General features: G+C 51.2%; 1 protein-coding gene and 1 long non-coding RNA gene across 2 annotated transcripts; one reads left to right on the top strand and one right to left on the bottom strand.

Annotated features, from left to right (window-relative positions):
- Positions 1-439: 439 nt before the first annotated feature.
- On the bottom strand, positions 440-20941 carry C11H3orf70 (chromosome 11 C3orf70 homolog). Its single transcript, XM_064435618.1, has 2 exons — positions 20579-20941; positions 440-3542 (listed from the first exon to the last, which is right to left on the bottom strand). Exons 1-2 carry the CDS (start codon positions 20751-20753, stop codon positions 2989-2991), a joined length of 729 nt encoding a protein of 242 aa, XP_064291688.1. The 5' UTR covers positions 20754-20941; the 3' UTR covers positions 440-2988.
- LOC135309531 (uncharacterized) lies at positions 3536-15313 on the top strand. The gene is made up of 3 exons (XR_010369753.1): positions 3536-3897; positions 8214-8385; positions 9493-15313. It is a non-coding gene; the product is annotated as an uncharacterized LOC135309531 (long non-coding RNA).
- Positions 20942-23656: the final 2715 nt, after the last annotated feature.

Here is a 23656-nt window from a genome sequence, read left to right on the forward strand (position 1 = left end):
CAGCAGTATGGAGCAGCACAGCTGCCTCCAAGGAACATGGAAGCATCAGGTGTTGTGCAGAGCTCACCTGGGTAGGAGCAGTGCCAGTGCCCTGAGGTGCCTTGTGTGCTCACCTCCTGCCCATGAGCAGAACTACCATGGGATGTGTCCAGCCTGCAGCCACTCCTGGGCACAGGTGAGTCAGGGAGCTGACTTTGGTCACACATCGGCTGGAGCAGCTCTTTCCAGGTGAGTCAGAGCTGGGCCATGAGGCTGCCCACCAGCCCCAGCACTTACCAGGGCCTGGTGTGCTGCCCCTGCTTATGCCCTTCATCTCCCTGGCTCCGGGGCTGTGTCAGGGGCTGCCATCTGGAGCTGTGAGCAGCCCTTCCCTTGCTGGAAGTCTCGCAGTGCTTCTCTCTAGCACGGCAAGCACACAGGCAGTTAGGACAAGCAGCAGGCCAGTTGTTCAGTATTTTATTCAAGAGGAAATATACACACACCTCTCCCTGGCAGGGGAGCAGCCAGCCCAGGCATGGCTGCAGCAGCACGGCCACGCCCGTGTTTGTGCAAAGGAAGGAGCCCGGTTCTCCTGGAGCGCTGGGAGCCGGGTGTGTGATGGGGCAGGAGAGCCCTGCGCTGGGCCCTGCCCCAGCAGCCCCAGCACTGCCCAGAGCGCCGCTGGCCTTTGCCAGGAACAACAGGAGGAAGAGGCAGCTTATTGTGCTTAAGACATCTGAACAAATCCTGGGTAGGAGACACTCACAGCTTGTGGGTATTGCTAATTACTTACAGTTAAGAAAGAATGGATCCTGACGGGGACAGGACCCTGTGGAGTCTCTGCCACCAGCACCCCCCGAGGTCACCGCGCTCCCAGCCTGAGCCTGGGCGGGGCTGCAGCTCCTGCTTGCCTGCAAACAAGGTGAGCTGTGCTGGGCAGGGGCGTCCTGCTCACGTTCCCTGCCCTCGGTGCCCCAGGGAGAACTGGCGAGGAGCTCCCTGCCCTTGGGAAAGGCTGTGCTGCGCCAGCCCACCCTTCCTGCCTGGGAAGGAGAAACTGTTCCCAGGGGAGGAAGGGCCTTCCTCTCTCCGGGAGGAAAGCTCAGAGGCCAGGCATGAGAGTGAGCTCGCTCAGCTCTCCACTCAGGTTACAATTGAAAGGTTAAATATGAATAAATGCTGTAGGTTTATACATAATGTTTCCTTCTACCTATGGAATGTGTCTGAATGGTCCAAAGACACCAAAAATGTTGTTAGAAACTGTAGTTAGCCAAGAAAGACAACCCCGCCCTTAAAAATGAAATAAATCCTATTTAGTTTTACTACAGCCTTTGTTTAAATGCCCTCAGAAAAACAGAGTATTTTCAGGTGCCTTGTGAGAATGTATCCGTTCATGCAATGGCCCAAGTTCCTCATTTCACAAGCATTGCACATTTTTATGTAAGTCATCAAAACTATAAAACCTATTATTTTTGTCTGAAAGTTAGTCTAAAAAGTACAGCATTACTTTATATCCACCCATGGAAACTCCTAGACGCGCATGTGCACAGACACACACTGTTGCCTAAATGTCTTCTAAAGATACTGATTACAAAGTGTATAAAATTGGGAATACATTGTCAGGATACAGTGAGAGATGAGCCACCCTCTACCACAGACTATAATCTAGGATCAGTCACTAACTGTACACGTTTTTACAGCCTTGGATTCACCAGGGACTTCTGAAACGCAAACAGCAACTACACAGAGAACGGCAGTACCGCTGCAGGAACACAGGAGTCACTGGCTCCAGCTCCATGGAGCTGGCTGGAATCTGAGTGACATTTGTGTTTCCTTCAAGCAGGGCTGAAACTGAACCTCCTGTGAGACAGCTCCACTACCAGCTGGGTGAGGGACCCCTGCTCCGAACCTGCTCCTGGACTGGCAGTGATGGAGCAGGAGCCAAAGCCTCCTCTCTCCGCTAGGATGACCTTAGGCTCTATTTTAACAATCTGACATGCCACTGAGACTGTGGGTCACTTCCCAGGGGCATCTCCACGCTGTCCCCAAGCTCTGCCGACACAGTGGTGTGGCTGGTAAAATTCTTTTTGTTTAAACTTTGTTATTCTTCAGGCAAATGCAGGCCCTGAGGCCATTTGGTCCTGAGTGTCCGGCACCAAAGAGCCCAGGAGGAGGCTGGGTGTTCGGAGGTAGTCGCTTCCTTTGCCTGTCCTGGAACTCCCTAGTCCAGTGTGGTATTGGTTAGATGGCCATGCCCCACCTCTGCCTGCTCCCCTCCTGCCCACCTGCAAAAGCCAGACCCCTTCCCAAGATCCAGGCAGAGAAAAGGGACCAGGTGGATTCAGGTAACTCATCCCCCTCCAGAGCAAGACCTGCCTTCTCAGGAGATTTCAGAGCCTGGCCTACCTCAGCAGCTGCTCGGTGCATAGCCTGGAGAAAAGTTGGAGGCACTTTGTGCATTCTCTAGCTTGCCATTCCAACCTGCTGGAAGCGTGGTGCCGACAGCCTTGGAGGAGGTCACACCAGCACTAGGGAAGAGGCTGGACAAGGCGCCAGGACAGACAGACGGGAGGAGCCTCGTGTAGCTGTTTGAGAAAGACTAAGGGCACCTCGGTTTGCTGCTCCAGGCGTGCACCCCCCTGCTCTGAGGGACCCCTGCCAACAACCTGACAGGTGGAAACATCTCAAGTGGCACATCCTCGTGTGAGAAGTTGTGTGTGGGGTAACCCAGACCAACAAAAGGGCCTATTTCTGCTAGAAAAGTCTTAAGATTTGTCACTACCTTACGTGCAGACGTGGGAGAGCTGATCAGGCTGAGAACGTGTTAAAATTGCTCAGGCTGCTGCTAGTTCACCATATGTAAGTCCTGTGACCGCGCTCCCATGACAGGAATCTGAAATATCAAGTGCACTGGAAAAAAGGGATTGTCAGAAAAAACAGAAAATAGAAATACTACAAAAGCAACATTACTGAGAAGGAAGTGGACTGAGCCGATGCCGACCTGTGTGGTCACACAGTGGTTTCTATAGTCTCAATCACTTCCATCTCGCACTGCGAGGGCGACAGGAGCGGGCACTCGTCCGGCTCCCAGCTGCTATCCGGGCTGTAATCTTCCTCTGAGCTCAGCTCGGCCACCCCCTCCGTGTCCTCGTCACACGACTCCATGTAGTGAACCCCCACCGCGTTGATGCCCGAGTCCTCGGAGCTGGACGGGGACGAGCAGTGCTCTGGTTTTGGTGTATTGCTCTCCTTTGTGATTAAGGCATTGCGGACGGAGCCCTCGTCGGGCCGGGCCCGGTGCGGGGCGGGCGGCTGGCGCTGCACGTAGCACATCTTGCCGTTGATGCACTTGACGCGGTAGTTGTCGATGAAGAGGTCGGCGATGGTGCAGAACTGCGGCGCCTCGGGCGGCAGCGGCGGCTGGAACGCGGGAGCGAACTTGAGGAAGTGCTCGGTGAGCGACACCGAGATCTGGATGGTGTTGGGGGACTCCCGGGGGCGCACGGGGATCTCGGTGCTGGGGAGCTGCTCCACGGGGGTCATGGGCTGGTAGACGTATTTACCTGTGGGGACACAGGAGCAGCGTTTAAAGGTCTTTGGGTTGGAACAGAAGCAATGACGTTGACACTCTTGGACACCACCAGCAGTTCCCTGCTGGCAGCAGCTGCTGCTTCTCTGGTGGCCTCTGCAGGTGTGGATCCTCTGACACCTAATGCTGCAGGTAATCACAACCTCCTGTACCCCCGTGCTGCTCCCCTCCCTGACCCTGCCTCAAGGACTGCTGTAGGACATGACTAACTGGAGAATTTACTCCAGGGCACGAAGTGGGAAAGATGCCAAGTCTGCCCACCCCACTTTCTAGGAGAAAGAAAACGCACAAGATTCTCAGAGGCTTTTTCCCCCCACTGAACTTAACATGTAAGTTCTAGCTTATATCTTTGCTACAATGACCAAAATTTTATTATATTATTATTATTCCAGTAAGTTCTCCTTGTCCATGATTCCACATTCTTTGTTTTTGGAGACTAAATCGTGTTTTTCCCTATTATAAACCAGAAGTTCATACATAACTATAATTAGAACTTTAAGGCAGAAAATAAGGGAATTTCCAAGCTTTTGGCATCTTGATTATGTGGTTAAGTAGTAAGAAAATAGGATTATGTTGGTTATATTGAGCAGAACAAAGTGTGAACTGAACATCTTCACTAACAGAAATAAATAAGAGAGCAGAAAATTGGGACTATGTCAGGAAAAACTGAGAAACCCCAGGCTATGCCTAAGAATGTAAAATGCTGCATTTTATTTGCATGAAGCCTCTGAAAGATTCATGTCTCCCCAGGGGCTCATCCGCTGGGAAAGCACAAATTTTCAGAAGCCTTGTGAGTAGCGGGGCTGTCGGAAGAGTTTTGCTGCGCGCGCTGCAGACCCTGCTTGGCACAGGCAGCAGATGCACCAAAGCATGGAGGGGCTGGGGGTGCCTGGAGCTCTCCAGCTGAGGGGCAGAAAGCTCCTGCAGTAAGGAAGGCAGAGTGCTGGTGCGTTTCCAGCTCACAGGTAGATGCAGCCTTTCCCCCTGAATTACCCATCCTTTGGAACATCGCAGAATGTTGGGAAGGACCTCAAAGACCACGGCGTTCCCATCCCCCTGCCGCGGGCAGGGAACCTCCTCCGAGACCAGGCTGCTGTGAGCCCCGGGGCAGGGCTCGCTCCCCCTCAAAGCCTCTCGGCAGCAGAGAATCCCCCTGGGAACCCCTCCCAGCCCGGGGAGCTCCCACACACAGCCTGTGCTCTGCCAGCTCCGGGACGTCACCGGGAACCTCGAGCACCGGCAAGGCTTTTCCCACCCCGCAGTGCTGCTGGAAGGGAAACGGCTCCTGTGAAAGGCGGCTGGGATTTCCAATCCCCGGAGCCCAAGGACAGGGAGTACAGCAGAAAGCGAAGGAAGAGCTCTGGAGCGTGGGAGAGGCTCCAGGCACGACGAGGGAAAAGCCCACCCGTGTGCCATGGCAGGAGAGCGCACACAGAGCTGGCAGCAGAGGGAAGTGTGTGAACAGCTTTGACCAGCTCCCCTCCAATACCTCATCCAATGTTCTCTCCCTACGCTCTGTGCTATGGTAATTGCTGACAGAGCCATGGGGGAAGCTCAGTGACAAGAAATCAAGCTTTTCCCCTGTCTGCTTATGGCTGGATGACAGAAAACACAAAGCCATCCTCTCCACTTGCCATCTCTGTACCACGACGTAGCTCCTAAACCTGCTGTGACTCAGAGGAATGAATGCTGGCATCCAGCAGCTGCGTGCTCCAGCCACAGGCAGAGCACAGCTCTCACTCCCCCAGCACAGATCCTTGGTTCTGGCGTCTCTGGGCAATGGGGTCCCTCGGAGGTTTCTCAAATCTTGTGGACAGAACTTCCCAGGGAAGCTCCTCACCCTCACAGCCACAGCAGCAGCCCACGGCTTCCTGCCATCTGCTGCTTCCCAGAAATCCTTCTGTGAAATTAGTGAACATTAAATATGCCACTGCCTTGCAAAGCCCCGCAGCTGATGATTACTGTGCTGCTGGCTGGGATAGTGTCTGATAAATTCAGCTCATGGAAACTGAAGTGCAGCCTGTCCTTGCCTGAAACCACAATGCTCTATTTATCCATAGATTTGGAGGGCTTCTGTGTGGGCTCCTTTGACAACCAATGCTAAAATACAACCAGATACTGGTGAAAAACATTTCTGCAACTCAGTTCTGTGCTGCCTCTACTTGAAGAGTCCAAGGAAGGGCCCAGTGAAGATTTTACCAGGATGAAGAAAAAAGGTCTCTGTACAACAGGACTCTGTTTTTCCACTTAAAACAGTCACCACGTGCTGGCAGAAGACTGAGGGATGTTAGGAATAGAAAGTAAGGAAGCTTACAGCATGGGCATGGAATGGTAAAGCAAAGACTCCTCAGTTTGACTTTTTTGGTGTTTGTTTTTCCCTTTTTGGGAAAAGAAGAAGAGTGGTGGCCAGGTCAGCCAAGGAGTTCTGGGAGCTCAGCTGGTTGTTTCTCCACTGCAGCCACACACAGCAGCTCCCTGCATGTCTCAGGACTGCCCTGCTGGCACTAATTCCAGAGCAGGAGCAAAGAGCACAGGATTTCAGAGCCTGTCTGGGTGATCTCACAGGGGCTGAAATGTTCCTCACGTTCCAAGGACAAGCTCTGCCAGGGTAAAGCAGGAAGCAGCCAACACACAGCAAAGAGAATTTTCTACATTAACTGATTTCTACATTTCTTTAGAATTCTGGTACAAGTTTGTCAAGTCTTATCTGGTTTTAGAGGCAATTTTGAACAGATTAAACTTGTTTCAAAACATGAGCAGGTGCTCAGAACTGGGACTGTCAGACTGGATTGTGGACAATGCTGTGCTTACAGCCTGTTACCATCCCTCACCCTACATAATGCATGGAAACACGTCAGCCAGGATGCAGCCCATGAAAAATAAATGCAGAAATTAGAAATAAGATTGCCCTCCACTCCTGCAGCTTGCAGGATTGCCAGGCTTTTTTCACTAGAAATGCCCTAGAAGCACAAGTCCCCACATTCTCTTATAATCCACCTCAATCTGATCAAACACCCGTGGAAATCAACAGCAATATTTTTGCTGACTCTGAACAGCTGGCAACAATAAAACAGTACTTTGAGCACCTATTCTGCTCCATCCCATCTCATACACTAGCTCAGAACTTATTGCCAATTTATTCCAAGTCACCTGAAGAACTCTGACTGCACTGTGCTGATGAACACTCCTGTAAATGACAGTGTTCTGCACAAATTCAGATCTCACACAAGACAACACATCCGAAATTGTTTCCTGGGTCACTTCCCCACCACTGCCTATGTGGAAGGTGATGAAGGAAAAATACTGCATGTGTCAAACACATGTCTACAAATCAAACTCCAATCCTAATCATGTGAAAAGACATTTGCTGCATTTGCAGAAGTTTGGGAAGTTGTTGTGCACTTTAAGAGCTGCTGTGAAGAGGTGTCACAGTTCTGGCTCTGCACTTCCACCACCGTGGCCAAAGGGCTCAGGGGAAACAAGAGCCTGCTCCCCTCCTGGAAACAGTGTGGAATCAGGCTCTGCCAGAATGACTGCCAAGGTGGGTCTTGGTTGTCCACGACAGCCACTGGCAGACAGGTGAGATGATGAAATGAGAGACCCCAGAAACAGGTCTACAGGCTACACTAACCATTTGTCCCCTGAGCCTGCCCTGTGCTCAGGGCATTATCCCCACCAACACTGCTCCTCTGTCTGACCCCTCAAAGTGACAGCAGCTTGTGCACAACGAGAAAGGGACAATTGTTTCTCCATTTCCTCAGCTGGCCCTTGTGCCAGCACACAAACCAAATCCTCAGGGACCTGGCACACGCTACAGCCAACACTCAGCTGCAGAACAACTATTCAGCTGTGTGCAAGGAAGTGAGTGCTGGGCAGTGCTCATCTCCCTGGTGCTCTGTGCACAGAAATAGGATTTCTATTGCCAAACTGGATGGATGCTGTTCCCCAAAGCCTTGGCTCTGTGCTTCCAGTGAGCCTGCCAGCAGGCTAAGGCAGGATCCAGCAGAGCAGGGAGCTCTATCATCACCTGCACATCTCCAGCAAACTCAGGCAACTTGGACAATTTTTATGTTCGTGACACTAATAAGCAGAACTCTGTGGCTGATTGACTGGAAGCTGTATTAGAGAGCCTCCTGCTTCCAATACCCCAAATCAAGCTTTGAGAAACAAGCCACGAGGTCATTTCTCTCTGATTTTTTGCTAATTTGGCAGTCTGCATGCATCTTCACCAAACAGACACAAAACAGCAGCAATTTCTGTGGCTAATATGAAATAACTTAACCATGAAATAAGCAGAGGTGCAACTGGAAAATTCTTTTCCACTTCCCTCCATCCTAGCATTCTGGTTTACCTCTAGCACTCATTAACGTGTTTGACATATTGAAAAAAAAAAAAAGTCCAGCTTTCAGGAGGGAGGTTTCCTAGAAGAAATTCTCAAATTTTACCCTCTCACAAGGAGGACTTAGTCCTAATAAATAACACCATGAATTGCTCTGCACTTCAGAAAATGCTAAGAGAGAGCTGTGGATTTTACGAGTCTAAGTCAGCAATACATACCATGGGTATTTGTTCACATGCAAAGCATTTAGACATCTATTAACTGAAAGAGAAAAGCTTTTTTTCATGTGTATTCTTCCCCCTGCAGCTGCTGGAACAAATATTTCTACAGCCTCCCATCTGCCAGCTCATCTATCTCCAAAAATCAGCAAGGTTAACAAAGACCTGCTACTTGGCAGCTACTGAACGTGACCTGGCTCACCTCAGGAACTGCTCCTGTGTGGGCTGAGCACGTGTGCAAGTCCCAAGGTGGGCTGAAGGTGAGCTGGCTCTGATCCCAGGGGAATCTCCGTGCCTTTGGCTGTGGTGGATGCTCCAGAGGGACTGGAGCTGTGACCCCAGGGCACAGTCCATGGCTGCCCCAGGCCCACAGTGAGGGTGTGGAGGGATGTGTCCTGTTCACCAGCAGGGAGCTGCTCCCCAAATACTGGTGACTTGGTGCTGCCTGAACATACACCTGTGCAACAGCCCCAGTCATCCTCCCTTGTGAAGTCCAATGGGATTCTCACTGCAGCTGTGCCAGGCTTTGCTATTGCCACTCGCAACCCTGCCAAAAAATTCAGCTCACACGGGAGGGGAATTGGTCCCACTATGAAGAACATAAAACCCCTCTAATTAAATACCACAGCTCTGAAGGAGTGAAGGCAAAGGAAGCATTCATAATGCATGTGTGACAGGAGACAGCTCTGCCTTGGAGGGATCTGCATTATTCCAAGGAGAGCTCCCTGCACAGCTGTTCTGTGTGTGGAAACCTTGGAGATGAGCTTCTCCAGCACTGACTTTCCTCACACAAGAGACAGAGAACAACCGAGTGCTCTTCTGGTGGCACTTGTTCCACATCTCCTGGGTGTGGCAGGAGAGCCAAGGCTGGCTCTTGGGGAAGCACCAGGTGCATGTGCAGCTCTCTGGCAGGTGGTGACAGCTCTGAGCGGGAGTGGTGTCCTGCTGCCAGTGCTGGCACAGAGACCCCAGGACAGTACAGAGATTGTCACACCCAGCTGGGCTTCCAGGGCCCCCCAGGAAGGCACAGGTCTGCCAGCCAGAGGGCACGGGAAGGAACGAGCTAGGGGTTCACGGCTGGCACAGCAGAATCTTGGGGCAAGGGAGGGTTTCCTCCTTCACAGCCTGCGGCAAAGCTCACTGCACATCCTGGAGCACATCCTGGATAGGTTTATGGAGGGCACCCAGCATCCTCAGCCTCTGGAGGTGCCCACCACACCTGTTTGTTGCCAAGTGCCCAGCAGAGGGGAATTCCATTGGGAAGTGTGATGTTGGGCTGAGTACCTACCTGGGGTCATGGCCCTGCAGCCCTGCCAGCTGAACAGTGGCCAGAATGACTGCCCTGGCTCTCCTCCTCCTCTCTCCAGGTACATGCACAGCTTGGAACAACAAGCCCTTGCAAACAAAGCTTGTCCTACCCATAAATACCAAGGACTATCACAACTCCAAACTACACTTAGAGCACAGTACTAACTTTTCCGGAGGGGTGAGAACAAATGGAAGGAGAAACCCAGAGCACATGTACAGATGGCATGTGTGAAAAACTGCACTGCTCACCCAGTCTGCTTTTCCTTGTGATGTATGGAATGGACATCATGTCATATCCAGCAAATCCTCATGGGCTGCATGGTGAACAAAAGATGTGGAGGAAATGGAAAACATTTCAGGACACTGAGGCACTGCCAGATTGCCAGGCTCAAGTAGAGCTGAACTGGGCCATTGGTGGTTATACAAAGGCATAACTGAAATGATTGTCCACCTTGAAGAAGCCTCATAGATAAAGATATGCAGCACCTCAGTACAAGTGATATTTCTGCCTTACATTTTGTCCAAACAACTTTGAAAAAGCACTAAGATTGCTCAAACAAATTTCTAGTGTGGGGAAAGCAAACAGAACATTCTGCATACCTGCAGGAATTCTGGCAGAACTAGAAGGCCCCGTAAGGGATCACAGAAGAGACTCCAAGGGCACAAATCAGCTCAGCAAAGGAACAACAGAAAAAGCAGCCACACACCATGACCTGAGCAGGCTGGAAGTGCAGCAGGAAGGGCTGGCAGGCTGTGCCCTAACAGAAATGTATCACTGCCACCAGCTCCTTCTCACAGAAGCACCTCCATCCCAGCACTAATGAATCCATCCCATTCCAGACCCCATCCAAGCACAGGGAAGAAGCAGTCCAGCAATGTTTTGGCAGTGGCTGCCTAGGAGCAATTCCATACAGCTGCCAGCTCTCTCCTGTGGAGGTGTTCCCTCCCTGCTGTGCAGCCAGACAGCTGTGCCAGCCCCTGACTCAAGGCTTTTCACAGGAAACCAGCATAAAGTGGGGAAAAATCAGGAAGTTTTCCCTCATCAAATTTGTATTTTAATGCCCTTTTGTCTTGATCTGTTTTAAATACAAAAAGGATCATGACAGTACATGCTGTGAGCTGTCTAAGCCTTTGAGGAGTTTCTGTGCACATCAGCTTAAGAGCAGGTAACGTTTAAATGCAAACAGACCCCGGAGCTCCCTCCATCATCCCTGCTCTTTACTCTCACTGCTTACACGGATTTACTGGACTTAAAGAAAAAGCAACCCTGAAGGCTTGAGAGATGCAGCCATAAACCCTCTTAAAGGGGCCGTATTTGCTCACTAACCATGGTAAGGAACAGAATAGCAGCACCCAAGAAGGCAGAGAGCAGCAGCACACAGCACGTGTGTGTTCTGCAGCAGCTCTTTCCTCTCAGTAGCTGGAGAATGTCACCCATAGCACAGGTGCTACTCAGCCCAGCTCCATGCTGGGTTCCAGAAACACAGAAGCACAGGCATGGAAAGTGTGGGACAGCCCTGGTTGCCTCTGCCAGCACAGCAGCTGGGCAACACTACCCAAGCTCTGAATCCAAGGATATTCATCTTCCAACATCCCTTCCAAACCACCCCCAAAGGCCAGAACAGCCACTTCTTACACATTCCCCTGAGAAATTTTATCCCCCGAGTTACACTAGATATTTTTAAAATTCAGTAGAGAAAAATAGCAAAAAATGGCTTAGTGCTAAATATTTATTCTACAACCCCATCCCTGTGCACCATCTGCTCAAGCTTCAGCAGCCCATGGTTTCCATGCAGCCAGTCAGTGCACTGACAGGGAAACAAAGCAACATAAGCACAGCTCCATGTCAAACTACCCAGAAGACCATAGCATTGCCTGGAAATCAAAGGGAATGGAGACACAAGATCCAGTTGTCTTCAGGTGTGTGGTAGGTGCTGCAGGGGGGCACCCTGAGCCTCTGCATACAATGGAATGGTTTCTTGGGAATTCCCAAATAAGCAGAACAGCTCCCAAGGTTCTTGAAGGAAAAGTCCTCTCTAAAGACCTGCACTCTGCACCCACAGGGGACAGCTGGGGCAGGAGGCTGGGATTCACAGCTTGGGACAGACACATCTCTGTGGCCACAGTGTTTTCCTGGTGGCTGACAGGAGAAACAATGGCCATGGGACGTGCTGTACCTGTGCTGACTCCTTCCTGTGGCCAGAGCCCAGGATCTGCTGACACATCATCTGTGCAGCTGCTGTGTGGGAGCAGGAGCCTCCAGGCTGGACAGCAGCACGTTCTTCAGTGCTGGGAACAGGCTCCTTACACCCAACACCCTCTGTTAACCCAGCACTGTTCCTGGTGCCTCAAGCATATCTCCATTCACACACCATTCAAACCAAGCTATTTCTAGCACAAGCCTCTACAGAACCCATTTGTGGGGATTTTAAAGGACTGCTCTCCCTGCTTCTGCATAAAACACATCACCTGGAGCTGAGGAGTGCAAGTATGGGACCAGTGCTCTCCTTGGAGGGGTGTGGGATCCAGCAATGCTCTGCATCAGTGTACAGAAGCCAAAGTACCACCACTGGAGGTGCAGCAGTGTAGATCACATTGAGCCCTTGTGTCACACAGTGCCACTGCATGACTTGGAGCACCTGGACAGCACAGATGGGAGCACAAACAGCTCTCTGCTGTGCCAGGGTGAGCCAGTGCTGGCAGAGTGAGAGCACCACCCTCGGCTTCACATCCAGAGAGGCAAGATCCCATAGGACCAGCTGCAGAATGGCTCCTGCACCAGCAGATCGAGGTCTAGTGGCACAGGGAGGAAAAACAAAGCAAAACGTCAGTGTCTCCTTCCACCTGCCCTGCCTACAGCTGGGCTAGTGCTGGTGGACTGCAAGAGCTGGTCAGTCCACCCTGGCACACCTGATGCTGCCCCAACCTTTCACCAGGTATGAGGGAGGGAGTGAGTGAGGGAGTGTGGGAGTGTGCAAACACTTGGAGTAGGGCTCAGGCCCAGCAAAGCACTGAATGCAACCAGGCAGCTACACAGCATGGAGCAGCCAAGCACCCTGCAACAGTTACAGGTGAGCACCAGCATCATGTGTGGCAGCAATAGGGACAGACAGAGCCTGGCACACAGAGCCTGGCACAGCAGGGAGTCATTTCAGGGCTGGGTGCAAGCACACAGCCAAACAAGCAGCTTCCAGAGCAGACGTGTGGGCTCTCGAGCTCCGCAGCCACCAGTGAGAACAAGAATACAAATGCATGCCTCTTGCTGAAATTGTTTTACAACGTAGGTTACATATAAATTCCAACTGTTACATGGCCTAAATTAAAGTATGGCTATGTTAAAAACAAGACCCAGTTGCCAAGCAATCAGTTTTCACTTTCCCAGTAGGTTTTTGACTTCCCTCTATGTGAATATACTCAGCTATTGGCAAAAACATCTCCAAATGGCACGAACTGCACTTCTTGAATTCTGTGATCAGTCACTACATAAAAATTGATTAGTGGAAGAATCAAAGCCATTATGAAAACATACTCTGTATCTTGTGGGCAGATAAATTCATGGAGGTGCTGGAAGAAAAACCACAACACATTAAACCAGAGTCACTTTATATGCAGAGAGAGAGAGATGTTCTACCTGGAATCCAATCCACTGCCAACCAGCTTTTGCATTAGTATAAGCTTGTGCCATCCATCAGCAGCTAAGCCCACACTGTCACAGCTCTCGGGAGTTTGGGAACATCTTACACTGTTTGTGAGTAAAGCATTTTGCTTTTTATCCTTTACAGAAACACAAATTTCTAGTAGAGCCTCACCAGTGTGAGGCTGTGCAGAAATAAGTTAGCAAGGCTGGCAGTGAGTCATGAAGTGTACAGCAGCACTGTTAAATCAAGAGCCATTACATAAGAACACCCCAAGATGCCCCTGCTCTACAAGCCCACCCTGCTGGCTGCAGCAACACGAGCGGTGACAAAACATGTTCTTGATGAGCACACAGGTGCTGCCAGGAAATTGGAGGTCCTGTGCCAAGCACCTGAGAGGCCCCCTCAGTGCTTCCAGCACTCCCGAGCAGTGTCAGCTCTGCAGACCTGCAGGATGGAAGTCACAGCAACGACAACCTTGTGACTCAGTCTCATGGGACAATGCAAGGCTATGACCACGGGCTGCCAGTTAAGAGCCGTGAAACATCCATCAAGAGCCACAAGGGGAAGGATGTGACAGCAGGCACTTTTGCATCGGGCACTGGCATTAAGCAGGCTCGCAGATCCAGGCTGGCAAACAGATTCCCTCACCTGCAGAGTCCAGGAAGGAAGCCACACGCTCGCCACAGGCACTGTGCTCCATGCAGATTTTATCTTTAGGCTGTTCCTCTGCAGTGACAAAAGTGCCAGCAGCCTCTCACCAGCAGGAAGCCCTCTGAGCAGGAGCATAGGCCCAGCCCTCGGCCGTGCAGGGTTCAGGACACCCTGCATTCCCAGACAACCCCACCAGCTGACGAGACACAAGATTAATGAACTTTTGCTTCAGAAGTACTTGCTTGTGGTAGGAAATATCCCCAGCCTTGTCCTTTCAGGTTTCTCAAAATCAGCACTTAACCCTTCAAGGAGCCACAGAGGAAGGGTGTCAGTTATCTGCCACTCTCAAAGGCTCTTACCAGCAGATCACTGAGTTTGGGGCAAGCAGATAAAATTATTTGTGAATTATGCCTCTCAGGTGGACAGACAGATTACAAAACAGTCTCACAGTCATGCATGACAAAGAGATTTTGGCTGGCAGGAAGTGTTTTGGTACACAGGTCCCTTTTTCTTCAACTTTTGGAGAAAGAAGTACAGTGATTTCTGTTCAATCACGCATAAGCTGTACAAGAGTTAGTCCTATGAGACACACTAAGCAAGTAGCCTGAATTCAGAGATTTTCCAGTGGTCTAATTCTGTTAAGTGATATCTGCACCTTTGTTAATAACAACAGAACATGCATGTCTCTAAACATTATAGTAAGGATTCAAGATGAATGGCAGTGTGTTCTTCCAGAGGCACTGACATTCCCACAGGCTGCAAGGAATCAACACATGTGAGTTCTCTTATCAATGGTACATTCATACTGTGATTTCCAGATTATAACTAAAACCTGAGGAACAAAATCCCATCCAGGTCTGGAATGGTGCACCCATAGAAACTGGCAGTGCTTTCCCTTAGAGTAACACTTCAGAATATATTAAGCTGACATTCTTTCCTTAGTTGTGTACAGCTTAGTGAAACGAAGTTGGAATATCATAGCTCTTCAAAATACAGGTGAAGAGAAGATCTTGCACAGCCACAGGCAACAAATCCTCATTAAAAGTCTTTTCCCATTACAAGCTGCAACATCCCCCTTTCTGCAGTTTCTGCCTGGCACTCAGCATGCCTTGCTCTGTGCACAAACATTCTGTCCGGATACATGGACTTAACAGGATGAATGTTCAAATCCTTTTCACAGCAGAAGTAAATTCAAAATGCCTATTTGTCCAGGATTTGTGTCATTCTCCCTCTAGACCAAGCTGTGTTTTCTGGGAATTCCCAGCCCTGCTGCTCCTAGCCCCGCTACTCCACTCCACTTTTGAAGAAAAGTGGAAGAAAAATGAAGAAAAATGTACAAGCTCCACCAAATACTCAGAATTTCAGACACAAGCATGTTACAACTCCCTTTCCCTGTTTATCCAACAAATCAGTCATCAGGATGTAGTTTTGCCCTGTGGAACAGTAGTGCTGGAAATTCAAGTTACCATCCCCACTGCCAGGCTGGCTGCTTCCAGTGCACATCACCATCTGCAGACAGGGACACACAGAGCACGGGAGCACTGCTGCCCTTCTGCTCCCTCCTGGATGTGGAAATGACTTTTACAGCCACCAAAAATCAACATAAGGAAAACCCACTGGAATAAGAGCAAGGTTTTTGTGCATGCTGTGCATGCTGTGCTGCAGAGCACCCCAGTCTGTGGCTGCTCCTCTAACACACAGGGATTGACAGACACTGGCTGCAGGCAGGCACAGCTCCTCTTCAGACCCCCAAGCCCTATCAGGATGTACCTGAATTCCTCCCCATACCATCTCAGCTCACTTACAGCTCTGTCACAGGAAAGCAGGGTTCCCTCACTGATTCTCTCCTCATAATTCCCACAGGCAGACTGGGGTCTGAGTAATTACATGGGCTTGGGAGATTGTCAGGGGCCCTGCTGATGGCTTCTGTCGCTGGAGAGGGGCAGACACACCTTGGAAATGCTGCTGGTGTGCACAGAGATACTGAAATGCTGCACACATCACTGTGTGGCAGGGGAAATGCCTGCACCTGGGCCAGGTGAGTACCAGCCAGAGAGCAGGCAGGAGCTGCCATGGACACACACCATATCTCCCTGGAAAAGGTTTAATTAATCAAGGATGGCCTTGACAGAGAACTTTCACCAGCTTTGTGCAACAGACAACAAATTCCTTCATTTTAAAATGTTATAAAAGAAAGCTACTAGTGATTCAAGCAGAGATGGATGTGAGGAGCAGTATCAGCTCAGAGCACAGCCAGGTGCAGTGACTGTGCTGGTTTGGCTCGTTCCCTGGCTGCAGCTGTGGGCAGTGGATAAGGGACAGCCCCCTCCCGGGGCCAGCACACAGCTGGCACTGATGAGACCCCAGTCACAGGGACTCTGCCTCTGCTGGGTGCCCTCAGACACTGAGAGGAAGCAATGGAGCTCTGGGAGCCAAGAGAAATCCTGGGCTGCCTGTTCAGGTGAACAACAAACGTGAATGTACTGTAGTTCTACACTCCCAGAACATTGCTAGCATGGCCAAATTTAGAGAAGCCCTTCTCCCCAAAACCACCCAGCAAACACATGCCCTTTGTGGCATGCCACCCATCACACAAACCCATTTTCTCCTCTTGGCTGAAAAATGCCAGTTCCTTGGATCTCTTGCCAGGCCTGCCTGACCTCGTGCAGAACCTGCCAGGTCTGGCTGCAAACTCCAGCCCAGCAGTGCCATAACTGGTGATGCATGCCAGGGAGTGGGAAACCAATCCAAGGCACACCTGCAAGTGCTATCCACCACCCAGCAAACTGCAAGGCTGGGGGAGCAGGTGTATTTTTAAAAACCTTTCCTGCCACCACGATCCTGTTCCTTGCCTGAGCCTAGCAATATGTTCCCTTCCTGGCCCCCCAAGGGAGATCTCACACTTTCCCCATGCTTGGTTTGTTTTCTTGTAAAGGTTCCAAACAGCTGAACCTGTAGAAGTGGTGGAACTGAAATTTATTTGCTGCATTTACTTTTCAATATAAGATATGCAAGAGGCTTTAAGGAGATAAAAGCTTGCTCTTTTGATGCTGAATGGGGTGGGGGGGAAGCATAGAAAGGCTAATACAAGGTGGCACAATTACTGTCTATTGATGCAACTGCTGTGGAACCACGATTCATCATGTATTATTGATAATTGCAGCATAATGTACCGAGGGGTTTGCAGGGTGTTTAACAGAATGCAAGATATTCAGATTACAAATGAACCCAGTTGCAAGAGAATGCTCTTAATTGTATCAAGCACAATGCCTTCTCTCACAGTTAATTCTTAGGAAGTAAAATTAGCGAAAGTCAAAGTCCTGCTGTCAGGTCAGGACAGATGCAGCCCCGAGGATCTGATCCTTTCTGACATAAGCAGGTACCACCTCACAGCCAGCAGCCTCACAGCCAGCATCAGTGCAAATCACAGCTGCAGTGGAAATCCCGAGGTGAGGAGAGGGAGGCAGGCACCTTGCTGCAGACCTGCCTCTGGCATGTTTTCTCTGGCTCTGGAGAAAGTAGATCAGAGTAATTTAAGGCTCTCAGCTTGCATCTAATAAACAAAACCTCCCAAGGCAGTCAGAGGGGAGGAAGGTGAACAGGGGGCTGCCACCCTAGCAAAGGGAATGTGTGCAGGACACAGAGCAAGCAGGAGAAATGTGTAGTGGGACAAACACAGGGGCTGAAGTAAAAACACCTCCTGGGCCAACACCTTCTTCCCTGCTGGGAAAAGGACTCTGAGGCTTGAGCCCTCATCCTGCTCCCACATGGAGACTGGAATCAGCACAGCCTCCTGGCAGCAGCCAGGGGAGGGGTGTTGAGGACAGTGCAGCAGCAGGGACGAGGTGTCCCTGCACTCTGGGCAGAGCCCAGCAGCTCCAGTGACACCTGAGGCACCCCACACACCCCATCCCAGCCCCACCAGCACACCCATCCTGCACGTTTTCCATGCACCTCCTATGGAGGCCGTGCCTGGGTTCAGAGCTCCCCATGCACAGGAGTGCATTAGAGAAACACCACACTGGGAAATCTGCTCTCCACCAAGCCCAGAACAGACTGAAAAGGACCTAAAATGAACTGCAGGCTTAGACAAGTCATAGAGGCACCCAGGGCAGCTGAGGCTCTCGGAGCTGTTTGGATACAGCAGTCAGTCTGTGATCTCCCTGCCAGCTGTTATTGCCATTTTATGGACAGAGAAGTATCAGAGGTAAAGAGAGCGCCTGCAGTACTGCTCACTCTGAGCACGCCAGCCACAACGGCTTTGGGAATTCAGACTGGGTTCCTTCTCAATTATTCCTTCCATAGCCAAGTGGCTCTGCAACGCTAAATTGCTTCTGTCACTGAAGTAAGCAGATGTGATTCTGAATACACATGAGGAGACAATCTTCTCATCACGGCATGGTGAGTTTTTGTAATTTCTCAGTGTAAGTGCACTTTAACTGAGCTGACATTCTCGAGGACCTTGGCCACTGATGGAAAATAATACTTCAATAGCCCTTTTAATTGATGTAGAGTTTCCTGTTCCCCAATAAAGCTCTTAAGAGTCAGAGAAAAGCACTTTCAAGAACCCTCTGAGGATTCCCAAGTCAGTATTACAGCACTGAGTTTATGCAAGGTAACTCCCAATACTGTTTAATTACATCTCTGACCTCTATACAATTTCCCATTATAGACCTCATTCTTACCCCTTTTAAGTCCAACTCAACTCATTCCACAGGAACAGGATACAAAGAGATCCTTAGCTCTGAAATTTGCATTAGGAAATGAGGGGCAAGAAGGGAGCGCGCTTCACCATGGCTTTCAGAAGATTAAACAAGGCAGTGAAGTGTGTGACTTCCTTTAAAATCTTCCATTTAAAATCCTGGTTTATTGAGGCAAAAGTATCTTAACTTTTCCTTAGCCATAAAGGAGGAATTGAGAAGGAAGTCTGTACTTCTTGCAAATGCTGTAACTATTTTTAAATCTTATAATTGCCACACAGAAGCAAAGGGTTGGATGGGATCTCAAGTGGTCTTTCCAAGAGGGAAGCTGCTCCATGTAATGCCTGAGAGACACCAGTCTAAGCCTTCCCTGAAGCACCATGACTCTTCACCTTCTCAAGCACTCTGTTCCCCTGCTGCTTTTCTCTTTCTAATTATGATATTTTCCCATATCCAAACATGAACTCTCCTGGTCACAGGTAAGAGGTACCTGGTTATCTGCCACCTCTGTGCAGAGGACTCCAACACAGCTGCTCTGCAAGGCTACCTTACACTTTGCAAAGCTCATCAGCCCTTCCTTTCTCCCTCCCTCAATCTTTTACAGCCCAAACAACCCTTTCTTTGGCACCCCCTTGTACAGCATATTTTTCTAAGCTGATCTCTGTGATCTCCTCCCCAGTTCTCCTACAGCTCTATAAAGTGCAACGCTCCGAGCTCAGCCCATCAGCCTGGTTTCCTCATCACTGAGCTGAAGAGACTAATTAAATTGCACACTTGCCATGCTCCTGGTAATGCATCCCAAAGCGAAGGCTGGGGTTCTGGGTTTGTTTTTTCTGCCACGCAGCCCTGCCACTGCTGAGGCACAGGCAGTTTGTGATCCATCCTAATCCCCAGATTCCTCTCTGCAATCGCTTCCCAGTTCCATGTTTGACTTCCCCATCCCAGGACCATTCCCAGATGATTTTGGGTAACATCTCCAGTTTATAAGCACCACTTTGAGCTCTGATCCAGAGTGCTCATAAGCTTTTATCTTGATGGTGGCCACAAATAACTGAGACCAGGGAAATGTTGGGAAGAATCTAGGTCATAACCTTTGTATTACTGATGAAATGCCAGTGTCTCTGTCCCTGTGCAACAGGTGACTGTGGCACTTTCTCACACAGCCAGTTGTGCCACACAGGGCACAGACAGAAGAAAACCTTTTGTCCTGAACTGCTTTCAAAGGAATCCCAAATCAAGGCAAAAAACCTGAAATGCATATTTAACTGATATAGAAGCTTTCATTCAAACAAAAGCTGGCTTTTGGGGCAGCCCCCTTTCCGTGTGAAACAAAATTTGCAAAAAGTCTGTGAAGGGGAATCCGTGAAGGTGACTAAATTGCATGGAGAGATGGCAATGGTAATGGATTTAAAATGAGAATGGGATATCCAGGGACACCTTCAGCAGCACCAAGTAACCCTCACATAAGGGTCCAGTGTTAACCTTGACCATCCAAGCTTTAAGCTCTCCGGAACACAACACGACCCAAGTACATGGCTCCATCACCATTTCCTGACCTCGCATCAACACGCTGCTGGGAAAGCCTGCTGTTCAAAGCTCTACGTGATTAATTATTCATCAAACTATGTTTGGACATCCACAGTTCAATCTCAGCCTCCATGATTAGATACATCAGGATCTTGAATACTGATAATAAAGTCGTTGGGCGCCTTTTCACCAGAGTTGGCTCAATACTGGATTTTGAAGCTATCTGCTATATATAGCCCAAAGCAGTTACCTCTCTGCTCAAAGGGGTTTACGCTTGTAACAAGAACACCATTAGCACCGAGAATGAAGTGGCTGGTGCGAAGGACAGCGGTGCCCAGCCAACGCCACAGCCCACCCTGGGGCCGGCTCAGGGGGGAGAGGGGCACTGGGACTCCAGGCCCCGAGAGAACTCTCCGGGCATCGCCGCTGCCGCTCCTACGGCAGCGGCACCCGAGGACAGGGTCCCGCTGGGGCCGCCTCGGCACGGACAGCTCCGGGAGCGCGCTGCTCCTGGCCGCGGGACGGGACGGACGGGACGGGACGGGCGGTGAAGCAGCGCGCGGGACCGCCAGGGCATTGGGGCCGGCCGGGATCGCGCCCCCCGCCCGCGCCCTCGCCCCCTCACTCACAGTGGCACCATCCCAGGTGGCAGCACCAGTGCAGGCGGAAGCAGCGGCCGTGGCTGTGGGTGGCGCAGAGCGAGAGCCCGTCGCAGGGCTGGAAGTCGGGTCTGCCCGCGCAGCTGCGGGCGAGCGCCTGAGCCTCGTCCAGCTTCTCGCTCTTCGCCGCCGCCGCCCCGCTCATGGCGCCGCCGCTCCGCCCGCAGCCCCCGCGCCGCAGCGGCCAGAGGAGGAGGAGAAGGAGGAGGAGGAGGTTGAGGACGAGGAGGAGGAGAAGGAGGAGGAGAAGGCGCCGAGCCGCAGCGGGGACCGCCCGCCCGCCCAGCGCCGCGGGGGCAGCGCCGCGGGCAGGGCCCGGCCGCCCGCCTCGCCCCGCCCTGCCCCGCCCCGGCCCCGCAGCGCCGCCCGCGGAGCCCCGGCGGCTGCAGCGCCCGCTGCCGCTGTCCCCGATGGCCGTACCTTCCGATGGCTCTGTCCCTCGATGACCGTGCCCCACGGTGGCAGTGCCCTGCGGTGACCGTGGCCCCTCATAGCTGTGTCCGCGATGGCGAGGTGCCCTGGCGGCCGAGCCCCGCGGTGGCCGTGCCCCTCGATGGCTGTGCCCCTCGATGGCTGTGCCCCCATGGCTGTGCTCCCCGGCTGGCTGGGAGGGTGACCCGCGGGCTGCCCCGCGCGGCAGGGCGAGCCCGGCACGGTGCCCGAGGGCGCTGCCGGCAGCCGTGGCCGCTGTGAGATTTCCCTGCTTTCCCAAGGCGCTCGCAGCGGCCGGAGCGCACGGGCGGGAGCGGCCAGCAGCCCCGGCAGAGCGAGCCCCGCTCCCAGCAGGGCTGTGGGCCGGCTGCCAGGCTCCCCCGAGCGCTCCCCCGGCCGTGTGGAGCCCCTCTCCAGGCACCACCGGATTGATGAATGGGATGCGGGCACTCTGGCACTGGACAGCAGCCTCCGGGGAGCGTGGGCAGCAGGCAAGCAGCGATGTGGGGCGCTCCGAGCGTGCAGCCCTTTGCTGGTCTGTGAGACAGGTGGGCACAGATCACCCCTGCAGTGCCAGAGCCAATGGAGCAGGACACAGAGCTGCTTGCACACGTGGCCCGCAGCACAGGCAGGTTTTAGTTAGTTTTTTTTTTCATCATGCTACTTAATCTAATTCAGAAACCCATTTCTTTCTAAGCACACAGTGATTTAAAAAGAAACCTGATAAACTTCGTTTTTCATTTTGTAAAATAATCAGTAGATATCGTTTTGGTTAATAAACATATGAAAGTGTATTGTTATTTTCCAACAATTATATCTTTAGGCCAAAATTCAAGTTTGGATTTATCTTGAGCCCTGGCTACATTATTTGTTTCCTAAGTATGGTTGTGGACTTGTTTCCCTGCTATGTTTGAAAGAAAATTGCAGTTTTATTGCTGCTCTGCTCAGCACTGGGAGTTGAAGTCAGCTTTCTGTTAGAACAGAAACCAAATGGTCATTTTCATAGTCCCTTATCTTTGTACGGTACCCAATAGCTCTATATCAGAAAATGTCAAAACATACTTATTTTTCTGTGTTCTCCAGAATATTCCCAGACAGTTCATATGGGGTCTGTCCTTGGATAGATCCCAGAGGTGTCCCCATCCTATACACTCTCCTGAAGGTGTGCTGAGAGAACCATTTGCTTCTTGCCAAATAAGAAGGGCTTAAGAACAGCCAAGGTGATGTTTGGCTGTGATCAGCTCCACACTTCATGGGTCAGACCAAGGGATATGGGTCACAACTGCAGAGCAGAGTTGCACTGAGGCTTTGAACCACCTCTGACTGTGATCCCTGACTTGCAGTGCAGACCTGGTCTCTGCAGTGCTGCTGACTCTTCCTGCTCATCCATGGTCCCCTCTTGCAGCACCTCAGTGCCACATGACTGTGTCCCAGCTGTGCCCTCACCTTCTCAGATCTGGAATGGCTGCACCATTAAACTCAGCCTGTCTGGGAGGAGATGGGTGCCCAGTTGCCCTGAGCCTCCCTTGATACTGGTCACTAGGAGTGGGAGACCTTCACAGCCCTGTACATTTTAAATGTCCCCAGTGTTTATTACACTGAAAAGTGAGTATTCTTATCTGTCTTTGTTTTGTAGAAATCCCACTGAAATCTGCAAACATTTAGGACCTTGCTCAGCTGTTTGCAAGCAGAGGAGAAACTGATTGCAAATCCAGGTGTTTCTTTGACACTGTCCTGATGGTCCCCTGTCCCCTGGAGCCTGCCAGCAGCAAACAAGGAATGCAGCTCAGCTCCCAAGAGAACCCTGGCCCAAGGAGAACTGGCACTTCTACCTGCTGGCACGAAGTCCTTCCTCTCCAGCACTGCCTCACCTCCAGAACAGCTCTCAAATCAGCCTGGGCTGTCAGATCACTTTCTGTTCAAAAGAAATAAAGAAGGAAGGTGAAGTGTGGGTTACAGAAAGGGGGGTAGGTGTTTCCGGCAAGACCCAAGCCCCCATCCAATTTGGGTGTGCGCTGCAGGACTGCACTCAGCAGCCTCAGGCAGGGAGCTCTCTGCCTCCCTTTGAAGGGCCAGTGCTGCAGGGGACTCTGATCAAAGCTAAGGCAATCCTCCCCTTTGGTGCACTCCCATTCGCTACTGTTTTGCACAATGCCTGTGGCTGAGCAGTTAATGGAGGCATCTGCTGCACTGGCAGAGTTCACTGCTTTAATTAAAGATATCTAACAATCCTGCAGCTGCATGAGAGAGGCCACGGGTGCTCGCAGGGCCGACACCGAATCTCCTCAGACTGAAAGCAAGCACCCTGCTGTGCAGAAAGCACAGACATGCAGCCAGACACCACATGAAAGCAAAAGCAGGGCCCAAGGATTAGGGATGGACTGGAGCCAGCTCGAACTGTGTGTCACCACAGCCTCACCGTGCCAGAGAACTGTATAACCTCAGCTCATGGATAGTTTGGAATAGTCAGACATGCAGCAAGTGTGCAGAGATGGGGACATTGCTCACCTGTAGGGATGGTTTTACCTGGAAAACATTTTTAACAGATATTTTCCTACTGAGTGAAAATAGTTAACTGATTTAAAAAGACAGGTGGGAAAACTAATCCTGTACCAA

The sequence above is a fragment of the Passer domesticus genome, chromosome 11, assembly GCF_036417665.1.
Source record: "Passer domesticus isolate bPasDom1 chromosome 11, bPasDom1.hap1, whole genome shotgun sequence".
Lineage (NCBI taxonomy): Eukaryota > Metazoa > Chordata > Aves > Passeriformes > Passeridae > Passer > Passer domesticus.

Coding starts and splice junctions, on each gene's coding strand:
- C11H3orf70 (XM_064435618.1), bottom strand. CDS start 20,753: ATGAGCGGGGCGGCGGCGGCGAAGAGCGAGAAGCTGGACGAGGCTCAG. Junction 3,543..20,578: donor CCACCTGGGATGGTGCCACT/GTGAGTGAGGGG, acceptor GTGTCCCCACAG/GTAAATACGTCTACCAGCCC.